The following is a 27,668-nucleotide window of genomic DNA, read 5'->3' as shown; positions in this document are numbered from 1 at the left end:
CAGTCAATTCAGAATTCAATAGTCTGATGTTGTATCCAATTTGTAGGTGTTTTAAATTTGTTTGTACAGGTTAATAAGGAAACGATTGCTTGCATATTAGCATTGCTTCCTCCGCTAACTAACAGGTTAAACTGGCCTTTTATTGATACTTGTTCTGAAAACTTGCCTTTGTTGTAATCCTGTAGATTAACATCTCACTCCAGCGCTCTTCTGCACATCATTACAGATGCTCCGAACACACATCTGACCACACCCATCGGCAACACCAGATGTGGTCAAAGCTTTTAGCTCTGAAGCGTCCAAGTAAAGATGAGCTAAGTTAGCAGGAATTCAGGGCGTCCTGCTAAAACTTTTATTACGACCAACTGAATAAGAGTGAAACAGTGACATGTGATCAAATCACAACTACAACTCACAAGATGAGGAGATATCCACCCTCACCCTGTGACAAAGTAATCTACTAGTATTATGAGTCTGCATTTAAACAGTTAAACAATGCTGGATGATGTTGAAACAGTTAATTTTTTACCCCGTTTTGCTTTGCATTTTTATCCACAGCTGAACTTCGTCTTAATGTTTATGCAGTTTTAATATGATTTTGTAAAGCCATACATTGTTGTTTCCACAGAAACGAGCTTTAATAGACTTGACTTTAATCGGATTTCTCAACATTGAGGCTGTTTAAAAGAAATCTGTGACTATTTTTTAACTGATTCTTTTGAAGAGCGTTCTGTCACGGTCCTGGATCGTTTAACCCAGTGTTTCATTTTATTTTGATATTCGTATTTCATGTTTTGGTTCATTTTGTTGTCTTTAGCTCCTAGGTTGCCTAGTTATAGTTCTTTGTTCATTTAGACTCCTTTGTGTCATCTTCTCCTGTGTTAAAGTTCCCCTTGTTGTTGAGTGTGTCTTATCCGTCATGTTTTATGTCTGCGTGGTTCATGTCGTCAAGTTCGGGTCACGTCTGCGTCCCGTCATGTTTCCTGTTTATTTTGAAAGTCTTACACTCCCCCTGTGGTGTCATTATGATTTGTTTGTGTCAGCTGATCACCTCATGTGTGCATTTTGTCTCTTACTGCTCGTTGTCAGGTCGTCTGCCTATGTAACCCCCATGTTAATCATAGTCAAGGTCACAGTCACAGTTAAAATAATTACGTTTAGTTCATAGTCTAGTCTTGGTTATTGTTGTTGTTTGATTTATTCATGTATCAGCCAAATAAAGGCTCGCCTTGTTTTGAAACTTGGTCTCCCACCGTGTCTGCTCCTGGGTCCACCTCATCATCACACCGGCGCACCCCGCCGTCACACGTTCACTGCTTTCCCCTACATAATTCCTAAAAAGCACACTGGGCTAATGACTGTTTCCACAATCTGTTCTTTCATTTCAATTAGTCTCTGCACCAACCCATAAATGATTCATAGAACCCACCCTTAGCCTGTCTTCATAACTAATAAGGATAAGTGATATGGAGGAACAGCTACAGTGTTACGTTGGCACAACAAAAGATCAGAAAGGTCTGAGATTACAATCGTCACGTTGAGACAAATGTCCTCAGTAGGGCTGGGCCATATCGTACCGTTAAAAAAAAATGCCCTTTTGCATTTGCACTGTAAAATTTTTAAATAACTTTAATACAAATACATTGATGTTTTTTGTTTTTTTTTGCACTAATAAAGTTGTGGAGTTGTAAAGTATTTTGTCTAGTGTCAATTATATTGTCAGTTATATCGTTATCGCAATTTTCAAATGTATATCATGATAAATATTTTTGGACATATCGCCCTGCTCTAGTCCTCAGCCAAAGCAGGACGCCACCTTCACTGAACTGCTGTCTGAGATTGGGAAATTCTCATGCTAACAAACTCTTCTGTACGCTACCTCATATGGTAAAAGGAGCTATCTTCAGAATTAGTGAAACATGTCTCTCGATCCTCTGGCCTGATAACGCAAACGGCTCCCAACCTCCAGGATTTGATCAGTTAAATCCCTTTTTCGCTAATATGGCTTAAGAGGATTTTCTCTGTACATTATTATAGCATCAAACAAGTCATTTCCTGCAACTAGATCCTTTCCTGTTTTCTAACTCTACATGATATGGTTGAAACTAGCATTTAGTGCTCAAGGTTTCTTGCAAGAGCACATGCAATCAAACATCAAAGTGACCTTTCCCATTGATTTCCTGTTTCTGTGTCACAGGGAAACAGGTTGGCTAATAGGGCTGTGTTATGCAACAGCATGCAGCTGTAGGCTTTTACCCAGAAATCCTGCCAGTGTTCAACTTGAGGAGATTAAGGTTGAGTGAATGCCCACCCTGATAGTAAATGGGCACTGCAGGGCCATTTTTAGTTATTTTTCACTTTGATTGAAAAACAAAAAAGGAAGGTTTCAAACTTTGAGTGTTCGTTTCTACCCAGGGCTCTGTGGCATTCTACTTCAGTGTGTTTAAGGCGTACAGGAATACCTATTACAAATGAAATGGTGGCATAATGTGTTTTTTTTCTAGCACGGGGTTTTCTTTATTTGTAAAATTCACATTTTTCGATGCAAATTACAAGAGAGCTCAATCAGCAGACTGTAAAATCACTCGTGTTTGCTCTCCATAATTCCTCAATGTAAACAGAAAGGAAATATTTGTCTATTGTCTCATCTCGTTGCGTGTGAATGCCAGGACAAACACGGTTAATTATATCCTTGGCTAGGAGAGCTCGCCTGTTCCTTGTAATCCACATGTTTTTGTGTGTGTGTGTGTGTGTGTGTGTGTGTGTGTGTGTGTGTGGGGATTATAACTGCTTGAAGGAACACCCTGAGTTGTGGCTCTCCTTGTTCAGCATCGGGTCATCATCTGACTTGCAAAGGAAAGCACTTTATTCTGCTCTGTTGGCTCTTTCTGTATTTAAAGCTGCGGGTTTAATTAGCCCGTACGTGCCGCCCACATTCAGATCCACATTAAACGCAGATGACTACCATTACTCTCAGCAAAGGCACCTGTCCCACTATAATAAATTTGGATTTTTTATTAGCATCATTATTTTCCCCCGTGTCCTCAGTTTGCTCCGGCTACGATACCTGCAGCTCAGCAGGTTTGAGCTCACGCTGCTTTGTGCCAAGGATTTATTTGTTTTACCTTGTTCCCTCAGTTGTGTCGGGCAGATGTGTTTGAGACTACAAAGACCGTTATTTAGAAGGCTAATATGACTTATAGTGTTGAAGAAGACCAGTCACTACAAAGTGTTCCCATTGTGGATTAAAGACTTAATAATAATAATAATATTTCATTAATAAACTGAGCTACAAGACCAGGAGTAGCATAAACACAAAGTTTATTCAAAAAGTTCCCATGAAAGTGAAAAAACAAACATAATTCTCTTTCTTTTTTCCAGCCAAGCTTTTTTGGGACATTATCTAAGGAGAGAGCAGTGCTGGACAACAGACTGGTAAGTCACCTTTATATCATCTTCAAGCAGCTAAATGATGATGCCTGCAAAGGAGGGTGTGTGTGTGTGTGTGTGTGTGTGTGTTTTCTTTAAACTGAAAATTCCTGATTTAAAAAATTCCCAAAAAGCAGCAGCAGATGTCTGAGTGTGTGTGTGCATACGTGTGCCTGTGTGTGCCTTGTTTAAAACATTGTTTCAGAGCTGCCTTGCCCTCTAAATATGATGGAATATGTTTTTTTCCCCCAAATTATTACATTTAAAAAAATCAAGTTATTCAAGCAGTCCCGTGTCTGGCAGATGGCAAGAATCTTGTCTCTTTGTTGATGATACCGTGTTTTTTGGAAATACAAAGACTTCCTTGATCTCACTCTTGTCGTGTAATGCAAATTGCAATTGCAAATACCTCAGAAAACCAATTAAGCTGCAACAAAAGAAATGATTACGGCGCGCAGTTGTTTGCCTGGCTATATCTATCAGGGAGGGGAGTCTGTGGTGTCCTGTGCCAACTGGCACATGAGTTATTTAATTACTTAGCTCAGTGGCACCAAATGAAGCTGACAGATTTATGGATTCATCCATTACCCATCTATCAGAAAACAATAAAAGCTTCCCTTTCTGCCCTGTGTACAAAGCGCCCATGTGCAGTGTGACCATCAAGCAGCATCCCCCTGCTCTGTCTGGAGGCCTTTCTCAGCCTTTAAGTAATGGGCTGCAGCAGGTGGGTGGGCGGTCTACTGTTGATTCACAGGTATTGGAGGGCCTGATCATGAAAAACTGTTTAAATCCTTTGATACTGTGAAGAGTCAAAGCTGGTCCAATGCCAGACTGGATTATTGATGTTTGGTGGCACTTGGTTTGGGGGAATGTGGCCAAGTCTTTCAGCTGCTCCGAGGAACAAAGAACTCTTCAGTCTTCATTCAGATCCTGGTTCAAGTTTTTTCTTTTTTCTTTCCCAGGTTGAACAAATATGTTAATGTCCCTGTAACATAACTGCTGTGGTTAAATGAGCTTTTGGGGAGGACAAAAGTACGAGACTAACTTATTTTTTTGGTGCTCTGTAGATCAGTGATGACACTGAGCTTTGTTGCATTGTGTCACATTTGTGATCTATCTTAGCCTTGGTCAGTAAAGTCCTCAAAGTCTGTTAGATGCTACTGTGTTGATTCTAGAGTCTGTGTTGCGATTGTTGTACATTTTATATTCTTTTAGGATGAACTGTTTATTTCTTTTTGCTCCAGGGTGCATGAGTGAATTAAGTTTGCTGCTGTAAAATTAAAAGTTACAAGCTCGGTGCTGCCACGATTGTTTTTGTTTCCCCCCCGAGTCCAAGGCCTCACAATACTCACACCATAAATATACCTCCCCTCTAAGGTCTGTTGATGCCATGGCAACAGCTGGTAACTCATTATCAAAATACATACTGTTGGGACAAACTAATTTAATACTTTAGATAACCTTTCATATGCTATAATTAGATAATTATAAGATAAGTGGATGCACAGATGTGCATGCAGCATTCAACCTGATATGTAGCGAAGAGAGGAAAGAACGTCAAAATCTGTCACAGGTTTTGAAACGTGCCTTTAGTTGCAGCAGAGACAGGATGCAAACAAAAGCAGAAGGTGATAAAAACTAAACTGACAAAACCTAAACTGGGGGGAAACTAGAAACAAGCATAAAGAAACCAAAGACCTGGACATGAGAAATGCAATCAGAGAAACACAGACGATTCAGCAACAAACAGAGGGATAATGAGGGAATGAGACACAGGAAGAGAGCACAGCTGGGAGAAATCACACACAATGAGACACTAACACAGCACACGAGACCGTCAAAGTAAAACAGGAAACATGAGGCAGGCACAGAGACACAGACTTGACACGGAAACAATGACAAGCACCGACATGAAACCACAACTTTATTAGACGTCACACAAGGAACAGAGGCAGAAACCAAGAGACTAGAAACTATAAATAACAATGAAATCCAAGACTATAAATAATTCATAACACAAAGCACCCAGTTACAGAGCCAGGACCGTGACAAAATAATTTAATCCTGGCATCAAGGAATTTCTCAGTCTCAGTTTGAACCACAGATAATGTCTCTTGGAGTTTCCCCTGGAAGAGCTGGAGATTATTAGAGCTTGTGAACCTCAAAATTATTTTGAGGTTCACAAGCTAAAATTGTTGAGATCTGCAATTCCAGGCTTCGTTGTAACAGGATAATCCACTCAGGTTTCATTTCCCCTGTTTCCTTTAAGTACTGGTATAGGAAAGGTTTCCGTTTCTGTCCCACTGAAATCTCCTTTGGATTTCAGAGTGACCTCACTTGTGGGATGGCACAGGTGGAGCGGGGGCTGGCTGGGGATTATGCAAATCTTTTGCATGCTGAACAATGGCACTCTCAGTGGGACAGTCAGCCAGAGAAGACAGACGCTATGATACCACCACAGCTTTGTGGGATTAATCTAATAATAAAGCCAGAATTGTGCCTAAATCCTAATTGATTTTATTTTACCCTTCATGCACATTGTACTCATTATTGTATACTGAATAAATCCAACTCACAGCTGTGACTGAGTCTGATCACGGGCCTCTATAGGTGAACTGAGGATGCCAACTAGTGCAAAGATGGTCATTTTGTGTGGTAAAGTAGGAAGAGACTTGAGTTTATATCTCGGTGAAGCAGTGCCACATATTTGAATGGAATGTGCTTGATAAATAAATCTCAGCTGAGTTCATTTCTCTGCCTTTCTGGCAAAATTTTCTCTGGCTTTCAGCATCTTGATGTTTAGTCTCAAGGTGCATGTAAAATCAAAGCAAATCACCCACTAATATGGAGCCTAGCACAAATAAGTCTTTGATGTTACTGCCATCAACGTGATGACTGCTGTAATTTAATGACAGATAATTTACTGCAGTCAGTCATGTAGCTCTTTATTTTTAATTAAAAGTGAATAACGAGATGAATAAAACGGCATCAAATGGCTTGTAATGGATTGGGAGCCTTTGACCGTTAATAGGAATGGGTATCCCATGACAACGAAAGCAGGATGCTCACTCAATAAGAAGTACTGTGAATTTTAATGAAGGGGGATTTTAGTGGTGAGCGGAGTAGTAGTGAGTGAATAATTTCTCTGAGAGACTTCTCACGGGTGCTTTGGGTCTTTCGTGTAATATGAAGGGCTGATCACACAGTCACACAACCCTAATATCTTTTTTTGTTTCGAGACAAGACAAGATCTGGGCTTGTAGAGAAAGATTGGAAACAAGGTTGATTTGCTGGTTGATTATATGCCTTTACCTCTGGCTATGGGCTCTGTGTAGTGTCAAAAAGAATAAGACTGCAGGTACAAGTGGCTGAAATGAGCAAACTACATCCAGGTGACAGAGTGAGGTGCTCAGTTACTCAGGAGGGGATCAGAGTAGAGCTGATCCTCTGAATTGAAATCAGCTGGTTTAGATGGTTCGGGCATGTCCGACCAGCATCAGACCCCTGGGGTGGATCCAGGACACGCTGAAGAGATTATGTCTCTTGACTGGCTCGGGGTATCCCCTGGAAGAACTGGAACTGGTGGCAGTGGAGAGGGTATCTCAGCTTAGGCTGCTTCCCCTGTGAGCTGGAACTGGATAAGCTACAGGAAATGGATGGATGAATCTGTTTTTTTAAAATATTTTCTTTTAAATTATTCCTTTGTTTGGCTATTGTAGCTGACAAAAAAGGAGACACCTGCCTCGCATAGGAGTGTGGTAAAGTGTTCACCTGATGCTCATTGAGAGATGAGACACTGACAGACAAGGACTGAAACCTGCTGATTCGTCATCCCTACACAATAATTATAATATACCAAGGCGTGGAAGTGATACATTTTAGTCAGGATTGCTTAAAAAGATTATTTCCATCTGCAGTAATTTATATTTGGCAGTCTGACTCCCTTCTGGGATATCCCAGACATTCCACATGCATGTGGAAATCACAAGGCAGGAAGAGCAAGGCAAGGCAAGGCAAGTTTATTTGTATAGCACAATTCAACAACAAGGTGATTCAAAGTGCTTTACAGAGACATTAGAAACAAGAACAAATAAAAAGCACGATTTAAAATTGAATAAAACAAGCAAATAAACTAACTAACTAACTAACTAACTAATTAACTAACAAACAAACAAACAAACAAACAAACAAACAACAGTATATAAAATCAAAACAGATAAAATCAGAACAGTAGATAAAATCAGTAGTTAAATGTAAGTTTTGAAATTTAAGCTTAAAGTGTGGATTTGGTGCTTTATTCAAATGCAGCTGAGAACAGGTGAGTCTTCAACCTGGATTTAAATAAACTGAGTGTTTCAGCTGATCTGAGGCTTTCTGGGAGTTTGTTCCAGATATAAGGAGCATAAAAGCTGAATGCAGCTTCTCCGTGTCTGGTTCTGACTCTGGGAACTGATAAAAGACCGGATCCAGATGACCTGAGGGATCTGGATGGTTCATACTGGGTCAGGAGGTCATTGATGTATTTTGGTCCTAAACCATTCAGAGCTTTATAGGCCAGCATCAGAACTTTAAAGTCTATCCTCTGACGGACAGGCAGCCAGTGTAAGGACCTCAGAGCTGGACTGATGTGGTCCACTGTTTTGGTCTTAGTGAGGACTCGAGCAGCAGAGTTCTGAATGAGCTGTAGTTGTCTGACTGATTTTTTTAGGTAGACCTGTAAAGATGCTGTTACAGTAATCAAGCCTAGCAGCAGGAAAACTCAAGTCAGGCATTGATAAAATCACACAGAGCATGTAAGGCGGAGCTGACCTGCAAGGTGCAGGGCTGCTGTATACAGACTGAAGCAGCTTAAATAGTGTACAATATGTTAGAGTTACCTATTTGATGCATAGAAAGGTTTGAGCTGAGCCGTCAGCTTATGTGGGAAGCACTGAGACCAGCAGAGCTTGACTTTGAGGCCTTGATTAAAGAAGCAAAACAAAAGCTGACATGTCGAGATTAATCACGTTAAACGCATTAGTAAGTCATCCAGGAAGATCATGCACACAATGTAAATGATGACATTGGAATTTAATTTCATTTAATGCTTTTCTTATGTTATTTATTGCCACATTAGCAATGCTAATGCTTCATATTGCAAGTAATGTTGCTTCTGGGGGTGCTCCGTTCTGGTGGAGCTGCACCACAATCGGTTTCCACATAATGTAAACACTCATCGTTTCACTAATGTGAAATTCAGCCATTTAACTGATCCTTGTGTGAGCATTTTTTTTTTCTTTTGTCAACAGTCAACAACAAATGCTTCCCAGCAGACACTGAACTCATCTCGGATTACCTACAGGGATTATTTGACAGTGGCATAATCTTTATGGACTTTTGCTTGTCGCAAACCCACATGATCCATTACTGCAAACCATGGAGGCCAAACAGTTTTAGCTCATGGACCACTGGACCAGCCCAATGCGATCGCAAGCATAATGTATTTTTAAAAATATCGTTGTGTTAGTGATGAGTACGGGTACATTTTCAGTACATTCACATCAACAGCAACAAAATAAATGATGAACAGCCAGATGACAAGTGTAACTTTAGTGAAAAGTCTCAGGTTTTCCACATTTGATCAGTCTGACAACATTACATATACATTGCAAAATCACAGTGGCAGTATCTGACTTCCTGATGGAAAATGAGTGCATTTTAAAAATTGTTACTGTCTTCTCTTCTCTTCTCTTTTGGTATTTTGCAAAGCCATCCAGTGGGGCACACTGGACCCTCTGACTGTGGCTCTAAACCTTACTGAGAAAACTATGATAAGAACATGCCACATGAGTGATGTGTGTATGCTAAAATACAGACGGGTTATATAAGGGCACCAGTTACATAAATATTTTCCTCAAATAAATCAAAAGCCAAAGCATGTTCCTTCAGAGTTCTGATCTTCCTCCAACATCAGCAACCCACTGCTGGGAAAGTGTATCTGAGCCAAAAGCAGAGTGCTGTATCTTTTCTATTTAACCGTTTGTGTCTGTGTAAGAGCAGCAGGAATAACAACAACAAGGAATCCTCTTTGAGTTTATTAAAGCTCAGTACCTGGGGCTCTAAGTCATATTGAGACAAACGGTTGTTTGTTGCTGTCATCTCAAAGAACTCATTTAAGGGTTCCTGAAACAGCATACAATACAGAGATGCTTTCAGGAAGAGTAACAACATAAACGGTAGGAAAGAGAAGGAGATTTGGTGGTTCACAAACACAGCTTGTATTTTCTGAGTAACTGCTGGAACTCTCCAAAGTTTCAAACAATGAGGTCAGTGGATGTACAAGTAATCCCTGCGAGTCCAGAAGCTCAGCAGGCTTCAGAACGCTCTAAACGCTCAGTTTCAAAATGTTATTTTACTTTATTTCAACACAAGAAAAGCAACAAAAAAAAGTGAAATAATAAGTGAAATTACTTTTGTGTTATTCATAATCCTTTTTAGACAGAAAAGTCTAATTTCCCTGTTGTTAAGGTGGATTAGAACAAACAACTTAATTGTTTCAAAGTTGCTGCTGCTCTTACATTTCCAGGAATTTAGTATTTAGAGCTGCGTGGAAATATTTGTTTGTAGATTGTGTTTTTAAAAACACGTGAACGCGGATTCGACACCATATTTACAAAGTGGTTAACTGTGATCCAAACAGGCCAAACTAAAACCTCTCCCTGGTTCAGCAACACGCAGAAACAGATTTGTCTAAAAATACTTCTGAGAATAAATTTTTTTGACACGTCACTTAAATTGCAGTCAAATGGAACATGTAATCCGGTTACAGCCCATATGTGATAAGTACCAGTTGGAGAGTGGATTATTCCAAAAACACCAGACAGTACCACGAGCAGTGACATTTAACACGGGTGGTCCCAGTGGGAATTAAACTGCTGACCCAGGCTGTATTAGCGATCGGCCTCCACATGGCACCGAAGTGCCCTTTGGTGAATTAATTATGCTGATGGCAGATGTTCATAAAGATTTTAAAGAAGTGCTTCCCCCTTTTAAAATAAGGGATGCATGAACTATTTTTTTATTTTATTATTAGAACCCTCCAGTAGTTCTATAACTACCCCCACTGCCCTGTCATGCATTTATTTAAAAACACTGTGATGAGTAGGCAGCTAAATCCCCCAAAAATAAAGAAAGAAGTAATCGCACTACTCTCCAGGTGCAAGACAAAGCTGTATGCAGCCCCAAATCTCTTCAATCTCTTCATACAGCTTAAACAACACAAATAACTTTGTATAAAATATGCTAAGAGATGCTGAACAAACACAGTTACTTTGCCTGAGCAGATAACTCATCTCTCTGTTGAAATCATGCTGTAACAACGTTGTTCTTTTTCTCCCACTTCCTGCTCTTGTCTTCGATGTAACGCCTGTGTGCACACATCCGAATGTTATCTTAAAAAGCATTTTCCTTCATTGAATTCTTGCTCGGGCTTTATGAAAGCTTTGACTTTACGTCTTGCTTCGGTTTTCTGACAGGGTGCCATGAATCAAGCCAAGATCGCAGACGTGTTGCACAACCAAGTCGTCTGCTAACCTTCTGCTGGAATTAGGCTGGGCAGTGTCACACACACATGCCTGCAGATGTTACGTAACCTTGTCATAGCAGGCATCACGTCTCTTCTCGCAGATATCCACACATAGATAAACACTGAGCCATAGGGATGAAATTAACTGGTTCAGAGGGGGAACGTGTTTGGATGTGTTTGTGCTGAACGGTTAGCTCCTTGCAAACAAGTCTCATGGCCTGCTGGTCTTGTGATTATTAGTCACGGCCTGGACGTTGGCCTTAAGCCAGGCTCGTACTTCTTTTACATGTGCGTGCACTCTTACAGATATCTTTGTGAGATCCAGTCTAAGATTTAGAAATCCGAGTGAGTAGTTTTTTTTTAGGAAAGTGAGTATTTTGTTCTGTTCTAACTTTTTCACGTTCCTCCAAAGGAACCTCAAACGGTTAAAGAGAAGGCTAACATTGGCTAACATTTGGGGCTTCTAACTTAGTTGTAATGGCTAAGGTGAGGATGAGGGTCTAGGGAATATTGCATTCATTGCATGTGAATGAACACCCACTCAAACACATACATGAATAGCAGAGATAACCTCTACATACTCTGAACTAAGGGAAGGAAGTGTATGTTCTGGATGTTATCACCCAGATTAACACTACAAGTGCTGCTTCAAGTGGTGACTGCTCTCCCCTTAAAGAGAAGGATGAAAATAGCAACAGCGCTTCATGGAACATTTATTTGTCGCATAAGGGACGACGATGAAGGTTGTGTCTGCTGTATTGTGATGATGATGATGTAGCACGTTACCTCCCTGACTCTGGAGACATTGTGCATCTTCTGAAGTCTTAAAAACGTCTCTTTTTAACAGGGCATTTACTTGAGCTGCAATTCAAAAAAATTAACGAGTTAATTAATAACAGCTGCTTTGTTTTGAGTTTTCCTCACACGATCCAAAAACCTGTATGCTAGGTTAGTTTGTGATTGTTAATTGGTGTTCGCTGTGTATGTGAGCGGGAATGGTTGTTTGTCTGATGTTTAAGCGACACAGCCTCCAAAATGTGGTCGGCTCTGGATTTCAAATATGACAACGGGGCCTGATTTGATGATAAGAAGCACTGATTGCTGGAACAAGGTCTTATGAATTCTTCTGTACAAGCGGGAGTCTGTTCCTGCACGCCTCTGAATTTTAAAATTAGTTCTGTATTTTACTGGAAGCCGCTGAAAGAATGGTTAAGAAACAGAATTTAAAATTGTCCTGACAAGAAAAAGTGTGATGCGCTAGTTTTTGTTAGCACCTTAGCTGCTGCGTCCTGATGACTCCAAGCAAAAAGTGAGTTATGCTGTTGTAGTGTAGATGGAAGAAAATGACTAGGATTGACATATAGCTTGTTTTGACAGATTTTGGCAGTTTTAGATGAAAGAAACAGCACTGTTTGAACTCACAGATGTGAGATTCAGAGTTCTAAAGCTATTTATATTATGTTTGAAATCTAATATCAATGACCTGATGTGGCCTGTTTAGAGTTACTGACTTTCTTAGTAAAACAATCCAGGCCAAAGCCGAGGAACTCTGTGTTTTCAAAGCTGATGTGAAGCACTTATAATAAGAAATCGGTGCATATGTCTCCTTTTATTTTACCAGCATTTATGCTGCCATACATCCTAAAACAACAAAAAAAACATGGTGTGTGGAAACGCTTCTTTACAAATACAAATAAACATAGCTGAATGTTTTGCATTTCAGGAACTAGACTCTGACGTGAACTCCTGAAGCGGATATTTGTGCGGTGACTCGTGAACTCGATTGCTTTGATGAAAAGCTGAAGTTGAATGTTTTGACTCTGAGTCCTTAAAGCCTTTTCCTTCCACTTAACCTTCCAGCATTAAAACAAAGACCAAATCTGACCCACGACCTTTGGAGTATTATCTCTGACCAAACAAGGAGATGGCTAACTGAGATATCATTAAAGGTCTGGTAGCTTATGAGTGAAGAAGTGGACTGAGAGGGTTTTTGACTCTGTTAAAACTGACATCATTCACTCTTTGACCGCTGCTAGATACATTAGTTTCTAAATTCAAACTTCAAGATTCTTTATTTGTCACGTGCATGGTTATACAGGTATAACATGCAGTCACCTGATACGCTCCTCGACTGTGCAAAGAAAAAAAGAGACAGACAGACAGAACTTTATATACAGTGAATGAATATATACAAAGAGGACATTATGTGCAGCAAGTGTGTGAGTTATGTACATTATATAAATAGAAATAAAATAAAACAATCTGGAAATTTACAGCTTGTATACATTGCGTGGGAATGGTGTTAAAGTGTCTTGTGCTATAGCAAGACCAAAAGGATCAGGATGATATGAATGAGCCTCTCAGTTTTTGTTCAGATGGTGCAGAACCTTCTGCCTGATTTCAGAACAATTCTTTGCTGGGATGCGACGGGTCCTTCAAAATCTGAGTTGCTCTAGTCCAGCATCTCCTGACGTAAATGTCCTGTAGGGAAGGGAGAGCAGTCCTGCAGCAGCGTTCTGCCATACGGATCACAGCTGTGTCAAGGTTTTTTTTTATCCTTGACACAGTTTAAAAAAGAACAGCAATATTATTTGAAGCTTGTTTTTGTCCTTACAACAAATACAGTTCATATAATCCTATTAAAATCCTTGAAATCAAACTTTCTAACACTTTCAATTGCCCTCAGCCCTTGGGTCGTATCCTGTATGCTTTCATCTCAAGGGGTCACAAGTCCAAAAGGTGGCAAACTGCTGCTTTCGGTGGAATACTTACAAACAACTCTGACTGACTAGATTTCTTTCACATTAGGGAATAGTTGCTCTCTGAGTGCCTTAAAGACTGAAAAACACACCTCGCACACTTGACAAACAGTAAATCGCCTTTCCCCCCTGTTAGCTTCCCATGTGACAGAGGGTCCACATTACTACTTTGGTAAGTATGCAGATTTTCTCCCTTTTTCCTCCACTCCCTTCTCTCCAAATCCAGTAATCCAAGAGGAATTGGCTTAGTGACTTTCCAACCTGTCAGGGGAGGGAGGTTGCACAGAGCTGCAGAGAACAGTTTAAGCTGATTAACCCCAATAAGGAGGGTTATCTTATTAAAGCTTGACTTTAGAGGCGGTGTAGGTTGGCTGCATGAATATGACTGAACACAAGAAGTTCATTTACAAATGTTGGCTCAATAAAAGCTTATATAACTTGTTTTCAGCTCCTGAAATCCAACAGGATTTCGGAGTCACACAGTCAGACATACTTTCATCTGCTGTTATTTATGCTGGACAGTTTTTAAAAAACACATTTTGTACTCATTTCTGCATGCAAGTATTTTGCAAAGCAATGTAGTTAAAACTGCATTAATTAAAGGTTTTCCATGTTAAATTCAGCCAAATTTCTAGCATTAACAACAAAGTCAAACTGGAACAGATCCACTATCAAACAAAACTTTGTCTGTTTTTAATATATTTTGTCTTTATGGATTTTTTTGTTTGTGCAAATGTGCGTCCTTATCCTCACAAAATGAAAACAGTTTCCTAGAAGCCTACAAAGAAGATGGAATGAAAACAAGGACATTTGCATTTCATGTTTTTCCAAAAAGGGACAAACATCAGCGAATAGATTAACATTAATAACATTAATTAACATTAATAGATTAACAGCGAATAATAGGATCAACATGGCTGCTGAGAGCCTGTGACAAACCAAAAGCAGAAGTTTGTTTGCACTATTTCCAGCTGCTCCTAAAAAAAAAAAAAAATAGACAAAACATGTAGAACAAAGTTGAATCCTGGGCTTACAAAGCTGCACAGTTTTCTATAACACCAGACTTGTGCGCTCTGATAATGACTGAAACTGATGCCTGCATCAGACACCTTTATGAGCACAGTGATGGTAGAAACAGTGAGGCTAATGAGTTTAGGCAGTGATCCATAAGCTCTCATATTAGCTGACATTATGGGGAGGAGGCTCCAAGCATCATCTCCTGGTTTTGAGTGAGAAAATGATTAAACCCTTTTTTTCTTTACATTTGAGAAATGCAAAATGGAAAAAGTGCTTGAAAATATAGTCTTAAATCCTGACCCCACATAATAATAATAATAATAATAATACCTTTTTCCAAATATCTCTTTTCATAGCAACAAATCTTATCTTAATGTAACTAGATTTACTCAGTAAAACATGAGGAATAGCTGATGAAACTATTCATTTAGCTATTCTGACTAAATCTATTGGTGTGTTATATTTATAGAAAAATGAAATGACATTACATCCATCCATCTTCTTCTGCTTATCCGGGCCGGGTTGCGGGGGGCAGACCTCCCTCTCCCTGGCCACCTCCTCCAGCTTGTCAGGGGGAGCACCAAGACGTTCTGCAGCGTGTCCTGGGTCTGCCCCGGGGCCTCCTCCCGGTGGGGACTCCTCCCTCCGCAAATCGCTACCTTAATGTGGTGGAGGGGTTTGTGTGTCCCCTATGTTGTCTGGGGGTTTTGCATAGGGTAGGGTCTCCCATGGCAAATTGGTCCTGGGTGAGGGACCAGACAAAGAACGATTCAGAAGACCCCTATGAGTAAAATATCAAGTGAACAGTTCACCCTCCCCGGGATGGGGTTACCAGGGTCCCGGCCTGGAGCCAGGCCCGGGGAGGGTTTCCGAGGGCGAGCGTCTGGTGGCTGGCCGGGCACAGCCTGAAATAGGGACATGGGCCTATCCTCCTGCAGGTCCACCACCCGCAGGAGGCGCCATAGGGGCCGGGTACATTGTGTGCTGGGCGGCGGCCAGGAGCGCAGGCCATGGTGGACCGACCCCCGGCTACCAAGGCTACCAAATGACATCACAGTGTGCAAAAAAAATTAAAACTGTATAAAAATAATTTATACAGGTATAAATTTTAGATGTCAGCATCTATAGCTGTATTGTCATTTTATATGAAAGGATGTTTTAGGGCATATAGATGTATTCCTGCATACCTAAATGTAACACGTATGAGCTTTGCTGTAGTTTCTGCCATCTTGCAGCCACAATGTCTTTATTTTTCTGTCAAATCATGTCTGAAGCTTGGGGGCGATCATGAGAAAAACAGCTTTTCTTATCACACCCGAACACAAAGCCTCACAAAGAAATCTAGATATTAGAAATTTATGCAATGAAGACGGGCAGAATTATGCATATATCGGCTATTAAACAAGGCAGATTTCAGCTCAAACGGGCTAATAAGCAACTGCCTTTGTTTGCCATTTTACTGTAACGAGAAAAAAATTATAATGTAAGCCCCTCAAAGGAGGGGATATTCTCACTTAATATTAAGGGGTCGATCCATGTTTTATTCATGATAAATCATGGCCTGTGGCAAGCAAAGGCTTTTTATTCTGCTAAGTGACATTTGTTAAGCCATTTGTTAAATTGTACAACAGGATAAGGATTTGTAGATTTGCATTCTCTGGCTGGCACAACTGGAGCGGCTAGAGTTTAGAAGTCAATGACAGTTACTGCGAGGACGGCAAAGTCCAGACTAATTAATTAGGGCTGCGACCAGCTCCCTGTTGTTTATAACAAAGGCCACAAACAAGTTCGTATGTGGAAGAAATTCAAAGGTGCAGGTAAATGTGTTTTGTTTTGTTTTTGTGAACTTTCTTTTTGTTTTTTGTTTTTTAGTGGACTGTTTTTGTGCAACCATAAGAAATTAAAACTTATGTAACACACAAAAGTCACACTGAGGTGATGGGGTGGATGGAGGGCTCAGTTGGATGGTTTACACCTTTAGTCATGTGGTTTAGGCAACAAAAATTTAAGTTTGGGAAAAGATTGTGATTTTAGTTGATTTATTAAAGCCATCTTATCCTCGTTCGGCTTCAAATCAGTGGTTACTATGAAGCAACTATGACGTACTTAACCAACAATATAATGCTGTCTTCACAATTAGTTTTGAGTACTTAAATATAACCACAGAAAATCTTTGTATGAAACAGATATTATAGAGCATATAATGGCAGAAAAACATCTGAAATGTATCACATTTTGTAAATGTGTTCAGTTCAGTTCTCAGAGAGAACTTCTGTTAAAGTCTTGAAAGAAGATACTGAGCCTTTTCATAATAAAGGTAATTTAATGTATCTTCTTTAAAAGAGAGGAGAAAAACCATGAATACTAAATAATATAAAATAAACAAGTTAAAAATACAATTTAACTAAACCTTACATTTTCCAATGAAAGCTTCATCTCTGTAACTGTAACAATCAAAAGCCCTAATATGCCAGCCCATATGTTGTATGTACAGGTGTCACGTGGACCTCCGTCGTGTGTGTGTGCGTGTGCTTTAATGGCTTTTGGTTTATCAATAAATAATCATCTTGCTCACAGCTCCCACAGGTGTGGACAGCCACTTATTTTTTCCTTTTTTGGCAGCTTTGCAAAATGCCAACGAGGCTGCTTTCATTGATTTCGAAAGGTCAAGTGCTCAGTTGTTTGCAGAGGCGTAATAAGAGCGACTGTTTTCAGTTCTCTGATCCAAAGGGCCGTATTGTAAAGCTGCCAGATAATTAATGACTCAGTAATTAGCACTTTTATTGTTTGTGCTCATCCATTATGTCACTGTTCCTTTTTCACATTGCTTTGATTGACAGGGGCTTTTTACAACAGGGTGGGGGATGCTTGGATTGTATGCATGTGGCGCGGTGTCTAATTTGCAAACCAAATCTCCAAACCTGCGAGTTATAATGAGATCACTGTGTGGCAGAGTCATATCTATATTTGTAATGGTGTCACACACAATCTGTAAACCAGACATAAAGAAAAATGTGAAAAAGGTTAAATATGGAAGGTGAAATACGGTGTTTTTTTCCAATAAATTGGGCACATAATTTAAAGATACGACCCTCTGAATTTTTATGTTATTATTAGTTTTACTGGAGTTACTGGTGAGAAACAGCTGTGCCAGAAAATGAACCAAAAAAGAAATAAATTTTTCCATCATTTTTTTTAACCAAGTGTCAGCACTAGTCTCTGCAACAAATATATTTCATTTCACAATAAAAGCCACGGAGGTTTGCAAGATGTTTGCAGTGTGAGTTTGGTCTGTGTGAGGGTGCTGATGACAGGGGTAGCTGAAAGAATAACTGGGGCCGGTAGATTGATCCAATCCCAGGCCAGTCTGTTCACACAAATAAACATGATTTTAGAATTTTAGTTTGTGGTTTGTTTGTTTTTTAGTGCATCCATTATATTGTGAAAAAAATAATTTGTTTAGTGAAATTTTGTTTTGTTTCTTTTTCTCCAGTGAATTACATTTAAAATTTGAGTAAGGAGAGTGAGCCCATTACATTACCAAACCTGTAAACAAAGAGCTGTTACGGCTTATTAAAAGGTTATGGATTAATTTGATGTTTCATTTTTAAATATCACTGTTCTCTTCAAGATTGGCATGTAGGGCCACCCCTAGGGCTGACATTTGTCCACTTTGTTCATCTGACAGCCTTCAAATAGAAAGAAATTTGGGACTACCACTAACATTAAACTGGATCATAGCATATAAAAATGCTCAAAGCCAAACCCTTCCATACAAAACTATTATCCTAGAAAGCAAAAATAAAAAGGTTGCCACGTTTAAAACTAAAAATAGGCTGCAATAAGATGCACAGGTTAAGTGTTTCTGCTTTTTGCATGTGGATTCTCATTAACCTGCTCCATGACTGGCACTAATTTTTTTGCAGCATTTGTCACCATGTGCATTTTTGCTTTTTCCTTCCCTCCTACACTGAACAACTTGCTTAATGTTGTGTGTAAAGAAGCTTGTAGACAATGGTTGTCATGACAGATTTTCCTTACACTTTCAGCAGGCAGGAGTTGGGATGACCTCTCACTGGCTGTGAACTGACTGGAAAATTAACTGCTTCGTTGTTATATAGGCGTACTTGACCATTTCACAGCTGCAGGTTAAAAACCTTTTAATATAGGATTCTACTGTGTTGGATATGTGCATACTTACATGCAGGGTAAGGGTCAAAGGGTCAAAGCTGTGGTGCATGAGTAAAAATGGATGATGAAAGCTAACTGGCTAAAAAAAATTACCGTAGTCATGCACACAGGACTTTATAATTGTAGATGCTTACATACTCAACACTTTCTTGTCAGCACTGAGACACAGTGTTTGTGATCTGTGTGCTTTTGCCATTCAACCTCATCAATATTCAGACAACCTCCAGTTGAACTCTGTTTGTGTAAATAGCGTGAACTAAGTGAATGGGTTTATGTGTGGCTTTCGTGTATCTTCTATAACATGAAAGCATCTCTCTGTCAGACAGCCCTGTGGTTAAGCACAAGGAAGGAGCGAGCATATTTCTTCTCACTATGACGGCTGATATAAGCCTCATGTTCTGGCTGAGAGCTAAGAGTGGAAGCAAAGTCTGAGAATGAAAACCCATTAAAGATGAAATCTTAATGAGACCCATCGGAGTTTTATGATCTAACAGAGTTGATCAACCAAAATATTCATCAAAGATATTTTAAAATGTGCATGAGCAACCAAGATGCTGATACAGATCAAGATGTTAAAATAAGCTGTGTGATAACCACTTATGAGCTTCTTGGTTGGAAAAGAAATCTAACTCTGAAATACACTGAGAGACAGGCACTGTAGGCAAAAACATGTTTTTATGGAGATGTGGCAGATGTGGCAGATGTGATATTTTGGGCTAATTTGTTTCCGTAGCATGGCATCTGGCTAAAGTACAAAATGAACAACAAAAAATTCTCCTCTGATAAATCCATACAGTTTCAGTTATATTAAGAAAATTCAACAGTTCTGAAATGAAGAAACATCATCAGTATTTCAGACTTGTTGCTGGAATGTCCTTGATCTGTTATATCACCGTGCAGAGCATTTGGCAGCAGCTGAAGCTTACATGCGTGTGGATGCTTACATACCACTGATAGCTGTACTTTGGCCTCAGGATTATGCGAGTGTGCTGTATGCTGTCACCCGCTCTACCCTTACATGCCATCAGCAACTGTGGAATCCAGTGATATCATGCATGTTCAATGGAAAGAACGAGCTCTTTGAAGACTACATAGGGATTTTTAAAGTGAAGTAGGATAGATTCACCACAAGTTATTTTGAGGTTTGAGGGGGGCAAAGAAAACCCAATAAAATCTCTTCCTCTTGTTTCTCATTTCAAGCCTCATCTCCTGAACTGAATTTGGGGCTGTTACACACGAAAACTCGCATAAGCATAGATGATTGTTCCTGATATTCTTGCAAATACTTATTGTCACCAGATTAGACCCCCCGCCCCTCACACTTTCCCTCTCATAAACAGATAGATTATAATTGTCTTATCTGTCTTCTATATCATATGATACTTTATTCAGTAAGTGTCAGAGTCCAGCAATTAAATCTACATCAAAGACAGCTTCATTAACACTTGCTAACAGCAGCTAACAGCAGCTAACAGCGGCTAACGGCGGAAAAACGAGCAGGATATCCGTAACAAATAATAATGATACTAATATTAACAATAATAATGTACATGTCACTTTTACTAAAAAACTATTTTCAACTAGAAGGGTACTTTTAGTGTATAGACCAACTCCCTTTTCTGTAATTTGAAGACCGTATTCAGGCAGTGGGTTCAGTGTTCGCCTGCACTCCCTCTCTCACAGGTTTTAGGACATCATGGATGATCGTTTTGACTTACAGCTTTGTAGCAAACAAACTGAACCAGACTGCTAAAAACAAACTGGAGCTGTCAGGTTCCTGAAGGGTCTGGGAGATTAGGGTAGCTTCTTTTGCTTGACTTTGCTTTGCAGTGGAAATATGGCAAAATGTATTCTAAGCTAACAAACCTATAATAGATTCACACGTTGAACAAACAGCAGTGCTGACGCTTAGTGACTTCACAGAGAAAAATGAGGAGCTGCTCATGTATTTCAAGGACCTAAGCCACTGATAAAAGCTGAATTCCTTTGATATTCTTTCATTGAGGGCAATGACAAAAATACTTTATCGATTAAAAATGTTCAGTTTTCCTTTCAGGGAGGACAGAATTTGTGTCTGTCCTTGCTTATCTCTCTGCTCTGAGGTTTGTCTCATTCAAAATGTTTTCAGTAAACTCATACACAAAAGATAACTAAGTGCAGGGAAGTCTATGTTTTGGAAAAGTTTGAAAGAATTTCTAGGGGTGTGTGTCATTACTTTCTACATAGTGCAGATGGCTGGTTGATTTCAAGTAATGTTTGTTTAAAATAAGGACGTTTTTGTCCTCTCCCTAACCTCTCATCTCCCATTTACTGCTGATGATCCTCTATACAAATATAAAAAAGACAAAGAGATGAGAGGAAACTGACAAAGAGCAAAAAGGGATTTTGTGTCATTTCCCAACCCACTAATAACTCCCTTAGATGGGCTGAAGTGAGAAAAGTGCACCGTCTGCATCCACAGACAGCAGAATGAATAATGGAAGGATCTATGTGTCTGTCTGCAACCCACCCCGCAGTAATGATAATTGACCAATTAGGTGCCAGAAAAGATGTGTAAACACCTGGGGCTCATCCAGAAAGGTGAAACGTTACAAAATAATTAGAGAAAAACAAGACAAGCACTTCATCATTCATGTTTCCTTTGTCTTTTTTGTCAGGTCATAACTAATAATGTCATGCCTTTGCACATATTAACCCTCTCAGGCTCAAATTAAGTTTTTTGTTGCTAATGCACAACCAAGTCCTGCAGTGGTACTTCTGTTTAAAAAAAACTCATAAAATATGTATGTGGGGTAATCAGGTTGTTAGTTCTTAACTGTTGCAAATCTGCCTGGAGAGGGTTAAATGAGAAACATGACATGTTATTGTTAACATGGCTCAATCATATAATGCAAGCAAAGAAGCAAGGTGCTAATTGCCTAATAAAAGTTAAGTTTTCACTTATTTTGGTCAGTAAACTGCCAAGGTGTGATACAGGTTGAGCTTGTGCTAAACTGCAAGCTCTGAGGCTAAAAAATAAAGACAAAATAAAATATCAAAAGATGGAAATCACAAAAATTCACATATTAAAAAGATGTATACAACCACCGGAGAGTCAGTTGTTAGTTTCTTAACCCTAAATCAATCAATCAACGTTAGCAGTCTGCTGTGTGCTTTTTCTGGGACCCAGAGGTGACCATAAGAGGTCAGAGTGCTAAGTTATCACCGGTATGGCTGCGCTGTTAGTTAAGCAACATGAGAATAAAATAGTAGAATTTTATCTTTCTAAGTCAAATCCAAACAGGTGAAATATTTTTAAGGATAATATTCATGTCATTCTGTTGATGGTAAATGGTAAATGGCCTGTATTTATATAGTGCTTTACTAGTCCCTAAGGACCCCAAAGCGCTTTACACATCCAGTCATCCACCCATTCACGCACACATTCATACACTGGTGATGGCAGCTACATTGTAGCCACAGCCACCCTGGGGCGCACTGACAGAGGCGAGGCTGCCGGACACTGGCGCCACCGGGCCCTCTGACCACCACCAGTAGGCAACGGGTGAAGTGTCTTGCCCAAGGACACAACGACCGAGACTGTCCAAGCCGGGGCTCGAACCGGCAACCTTCCGATTACAAGGCGACCTCCCACTGGCCTTGTGTGGCCATTAGAGGAACTGCATTTTTTGTGACTACTGCACTAGCTTCTTTAATCTTGAGATGAGGTGTTGAATTGTTAAAAAAAAATCAGTTTTAACAGAAATGAACACTAAGAGAGAAATACCTGCATAATGGATCGGCTACTTTAGCTGAATTTACTGTTGGCCACGGGAACGGTTAACGAGGAAATTAACGAGGAAAGGCCCGGCTCAGAGGCAAAAGCACAGCAATAACTAATGAAAGACAGGAGGCTGTTTGTGATTCACTGTTTCTTACTGAATTCATCTGGTCAGGGATTTCAAATGTTGACCTTCCAGCCTTCAGTCCTGACTGACAGCCTCTAAGCTCTGTGCTGACACGACTATTGTCAGAGCACGCTTTGATTCCACCGGACCCAGAATGCATTCATGAATAAAGCAAAGCCCTCTGATACTAAAATGTTTGTGCCAGTTGAAAATCTTTAATAGTTGGGAAAAGGTAAGATCCATTCTTTCACTGTTTATACTGCATGTTGTCTTCTCCTAATTTCTATTCTTTCCTATGTCATATGCCACAAGTTCAGCTACTGAATTTACTCAGTCCAAATGTGGAAGTGTCTTTGGGCAAGGCACTAAACCTAAAGTTGCTTCCACTGACAAATGAGCATCAGAGACCATTCACCATAATATCATTATGAATATCTGGTACATATATCAAATTTGAATTTAATTAAGATTTAAGATGATTTTTTTTCACCATTGCTATTTTGATGTTTTAAAACTGGTTGTGTGAAACTGACTTATGCTTTATTTAATATATGCTGAGGGCTGCTTTCCCAAAGACTTCTATAGGTTTATTTTTATAGCCAAAAGCATCGCCCTCTTAGTGACCAATGGAAAGAATAGAGGTTTAAGGGACTTGTGTGTTTGCTTCACTTTTTGAACCTGCAATTTTTCTTTTATAATATGCAGCTCAAACCACTTCCTGTTATGAACTGCTCTGAAGGGTCCTGGGATTGTTGGGCTGGAGGGTTGGAGTAAACAGAAAAACTGTGGTTAGGGGTTTGTAAGGTTAGGTGAAGAATTCAGTTTCATTCAGTATAAACAAGGCTGCTGGTGTATAAACCTAAATGTAAAGTTCAGCAGTGCAAGTGTCATTACAAGTGCATGATTGCATGATGAAGTCTGCAACTTGGTAACACAATGAGGAAATATTGTTGGTGACATAGTCAACAGAAAATCTGAAATAGCTGTCTTTATATTCATTTTCTCTTTGTGTAGAAATAATATTTGGATCCATATGAACATAATTCATAGCAGAAAGTGTTGCTTTATCAGACTTCCACCTCAGCTTCACTGAGTTTCCACTTGGCTCAAGAAATGGGCAAAAAGTGAGATTTTTGTTTTTGTTTTCATTTTTTGGATGTTACCGCAAGAACTGTTTAAACTTTTCTTTCCCCCTCACATGATAGTATTATTGTTATTACTATTACATAAATTTATGTGAAATTTGGAAAACTGAGCATGCTTGTTTGGGTTGTTTTGGGTTTTTTTTTTTACAATAAATGGCGGAAAGCTGTTGTTAGAAGGTAAAGTCTCAGGTCTCATGTATTTGGGTCATATTATGCACTGAGCTCTTATGCTTTGAACTCTATGTTCAGATTGAAATCTGCCTGATAATCGGCTATAATGACGCGATGCTCTGAACATATCACATGTCACCTAGATATGAAGTCGCAGCTCTGGCATGAGAAGATAATTATATAAACACTTCTGACTCAGGAGGTTATGTAATGGGCCTTTGATGGCTGCCAAGGATGACGTCCAGCCTGAGCTACTTCCTCCTAGCTTCCTCACATCTGTAGATAAGTGTTCATTAAAGATGATGAAGATGGCAGAAGATTCGTTTTGATGGGCGCGGCGAGCTTACAGTCATCGTGTCTATCACAACGAAGGTCAGGGAGGAGGGTGAGTAGCAGCTGCCATTTATGACATTTGTGCAAATCAAATTTCTGTCAAACACACTGTGAACAAATGACCGTGTCCTCTGAAGCATGCAGTCGACACACCATCGCTGACAGAGCATGTACATTTGTGGTTAAATTGACTCGACACAGTGAAAGATTTGAGACCAAAACAGTGGCAACCTTTGGCAGAATCAAGGTGTTTGCTGTGTAGGGATGGGTACCGGTGGTTCTGACATAAACGGTAGTAACCAGGCCGAAAAGCAGCCCACATTTCGGTGCTTTATTTCGGTGCTTTTTTTTTTCCTGAGATGTCACACACTTTGGATTCTAGCCAATCATTTTACCTTTGCAAGCGTAGTAGGCGGGCCCAGGTACGTAGGTTCTTTTAGAGCAGAGCTACAGATTAAAAACTCCAAGGCGAAGCGGTCAAAAGTCTGGCTGTACTTCACAGCAAAAGATGCAAACTCAGCAGCAACAAGTGCTTTAAGCTGATACTGTGCAAAGGAGGTAACTCCTCGAATCTGATGAAACACCTGGCGATGCATAGGGTTTTTTTAAAAGCCGAGAAATGCGCCGTATTTGATAGCTTGCTGCAAGACCTCACATCGAGCACATCTACTGCGGGTGTGGTGCCTGTTATCGGACCCAGAGTTAGCAACATCCCCCAAAAACCCTAAGATTAGAGTCCTGGCCCCTAGCCCTGCCAGTGTAGCAGAAATGATGACGGATGATGATGCAGCAGCAGCCGTTCTTCTCTGGGTGAGTAGCTTAATGTTGTTCGTGTGTAATTTACGTTGAGTAGGCTAACCACGTTATTACATTAATGCACGTAAGGTGAACTAGCAAACATCATCATAGCTACATGCGGCTGTCTTCTTGTTTGATGGCAGATGCTCCCTTCACCCTGGCCAAAAAGGCTAAAATGACCAAAGAAAAAGTGGAAAACAGCTAAACATGAGAGGTTTTTGGACAAAGTTGGTGTTTTTTTTCCTCCGTTGATTAAGCACTGCTTCCAGCCAAGAGTGATACCATATATGCCCCATAGCTGCAGAAAAGGCTAACATTGTTATCTTTTTACAAAAAAACAGCTGAACATGAGAGGTTTTTGGACAAAGTTTGTGTTCTTCATTATGTAAGCACCGGTTTGAGCACCGTTTAAGCACCGGCACCGTTTCAAAAGTACCGGTTTGGTACTGGTATCGGATAAAACCTAAATGATACCCATCCCTATTGCTGAGTTTCCCTCACAACATGGAAAATATCAGTGTTTCTATTGTTTTATAATGTTTTATAGAGATAATAACTGTATTTAAAATGAAACATGTATATCACAAGTATTGACGTGCCAGCACTCTGAGGCTGCTGCAGCTGCAGAGAGAGGCTCCACAACAAACCTGTTAAGATAGAGAGGGACACTTAGCTGTCTAAACACTCCTGTGTAATTCTTAATTTAATGACCAGTTTGTTGTCTCCTGTTGTTGTTGCTTCTCCAATCATCTGCTCTCCCAGAAGGCACAGCATGCTCACCGATGTGACTCACAGGACTGTCTACAGTTTGTCGCTGGGCTGATTGTGTTTGGTGCTGCATGTATCATAGACATGTTTTATATTAGTTTAGCTGACGGTTTTATTCATTTAATTTGAATTACAAGGCTTGTTTGAATTGAAACATCACTCGTTGTTGCACAGCAATTAAACTGTTTCGTAAACAGACGTCAGATTGCATCGGTGTTTAAATTGTAGTCCGTCACAGGCGTTTGCCTGAAAATGCATGTATGCATTTTCCCATTAATTCTCTCATCAAATGTTTCCCACTGCATTCACAGCTAGGAACTGTTCTGAACAATTACTAAAGCTGCGGTAGGCCAATGGAGGTTTTGCAGTCGCTCTGCTGTTGCATAATTTTCTCTCCCCTGTTATATTGTCGTGGCAGCACTCAAATCAGTGACCCTTCAGCCACCAGCCAGCCTCCCTAACTTTAGTCTTTCGCTGTCCCTTCAACAGACCAGATCCTGTTTAATCTCCCTGCGTTAGATGCTGAGTGCTTTCTGTTACAAACACACAGCTACATATTCATGCCTCACAGTGCAAGCTTAAAAATCCACAATTCAGTGTGCGTAGCCTTCAATGCCCTGAAGCTACGGAGGTCGTTTGATCTGCAAAGACCACATTTGAACCTCCCGCTGTCACTTTAAGCACAATCGTTTCACGATGCTGCTTTTGAAGAGCTGACCACAGCTGCTGCCCTGCCAGAGCATCAGCCCGCACTGTATGTGCCGCTTCGTATGCATAAGATTCAGTTCAAGGATGAGGGTGGATACACTGATCCTACAAAGGTTTTTCTGGATGGATGGTAAAATCCAAATGTTTTGTATAAAAGAAACTAATTTAGAACATCAATCAAACCTAAACCTGGTTTAATGGAATTCCTTTAAAAATCAGAAACATGCAAACCAGTCGGAGCCAGTAATTGCTTTTGGCCATACACATTAATAAAACCTCACCGGATACTTTATTAGGTACGCTTTGCTAGTACCAAGTCTTTTTTAATTTCTGAATTGTCGTACTTCTGCATGTCATAGATCCAACAAGGTGCTAGAATCATCCTGTTGAAATTTCGGTCCATATTGACCTGATAGCATCACAGAACTGCTGCACATCCATGATGAGAATTTTCTATTCCAACAAATCCCAATACATTGAACAATTTACCATACAGGAAGCAGCCGTCAGAAGATGCGTCAGTAGGCTGTGGTGTTTAAATGATGTTCCCCACACCATTACACCAGCAGCAGCAGTCTGATCTGTTGCTACAATAGGATGGATGTTGTTTATGCTAAATTCTGACTCTACAATCTGAATGTCACAGAGACTCATTAGAAAAAGCAAAATTTTCCAGTCTTCTGTTGTTCATTTCTGGTGAGCCTGTGTGAATTGTAGACTCAGTTTCCTCTTCTTAGCTGACAGGAGTGGCACCTGGTGTGGTCTTTTGCTTCTCAACAAGGCATTTACACCCAGAATTTCTCTCTCTTTTTTTGCATTATTCTCTGGAAACCTGAGAGGTGATTGTACATCAACGATTTCTGAAAAATCCGACCAGCCTGCCTGACACCAATAACCA

The 27,668-nt window shown here is 40.0% G+C and overlaps 2 protein-coding genes across 3 annotated transcripts in view; both read left to right on the top strand.

Moving 5' to 3' along the window:
• rasgef1ba (RasGEF domain family, member 1Ba) overlaps positions 1 to 27,668 on the top strand; it is a 127,865-nt gene that overhangs the window by 33,171 nt on the left and 67,026 nt on the right. For both annotated transcript variants that reach the window (XM_026186876.2, XM_080287460.1), the window contains exon 3: positions 3,382 to 3,435. In XM_026186876.2, the coding sequence (XP_026042661.1) occupies positions 3,382 to 3,435 (54 nt within the window). The remainder of the gene's footprint in view (positions 1 to 3,381; positions 3,436 to 27,668) is intronic.
• LOC113033255 (uncharacterized) overlaps positions 13,124 to 27,668 on the top strand; it is a 47,842-nt gene continuing 33,297 nt past the window's right edge. The window contains exon 1 of the mRNA XM_080287461.1: positions 13,124 to 13,924. The gene's annotated coding sequence lies outside the window, so the exon portion shown is untranslated. The remainder of the gene's footprint in view (positions 13,925 to 27,668) is intronic.

This window comes from Astatotilapia calliptera, chromosome 12, assembly GCF_964374335.1.
Source record: "Astatotilapia calliptera chromosome 12, fAstCal68.1, whole genome shotgun sequence".
In the NCBI taxonomy this organism is placed as follows: domain Eukaryota; kingdom Metazoa; phylum Chordata; class Actinopteri; order Cichliformes; family Cichlidae; genus Astatotilapia; species Astatotilapia calliptera.
The sequence above is the reverse complement of the archived record's forward strand: the minus strand, read 5'-3'. Positions and strand labels throughout refer to the sequence as shown.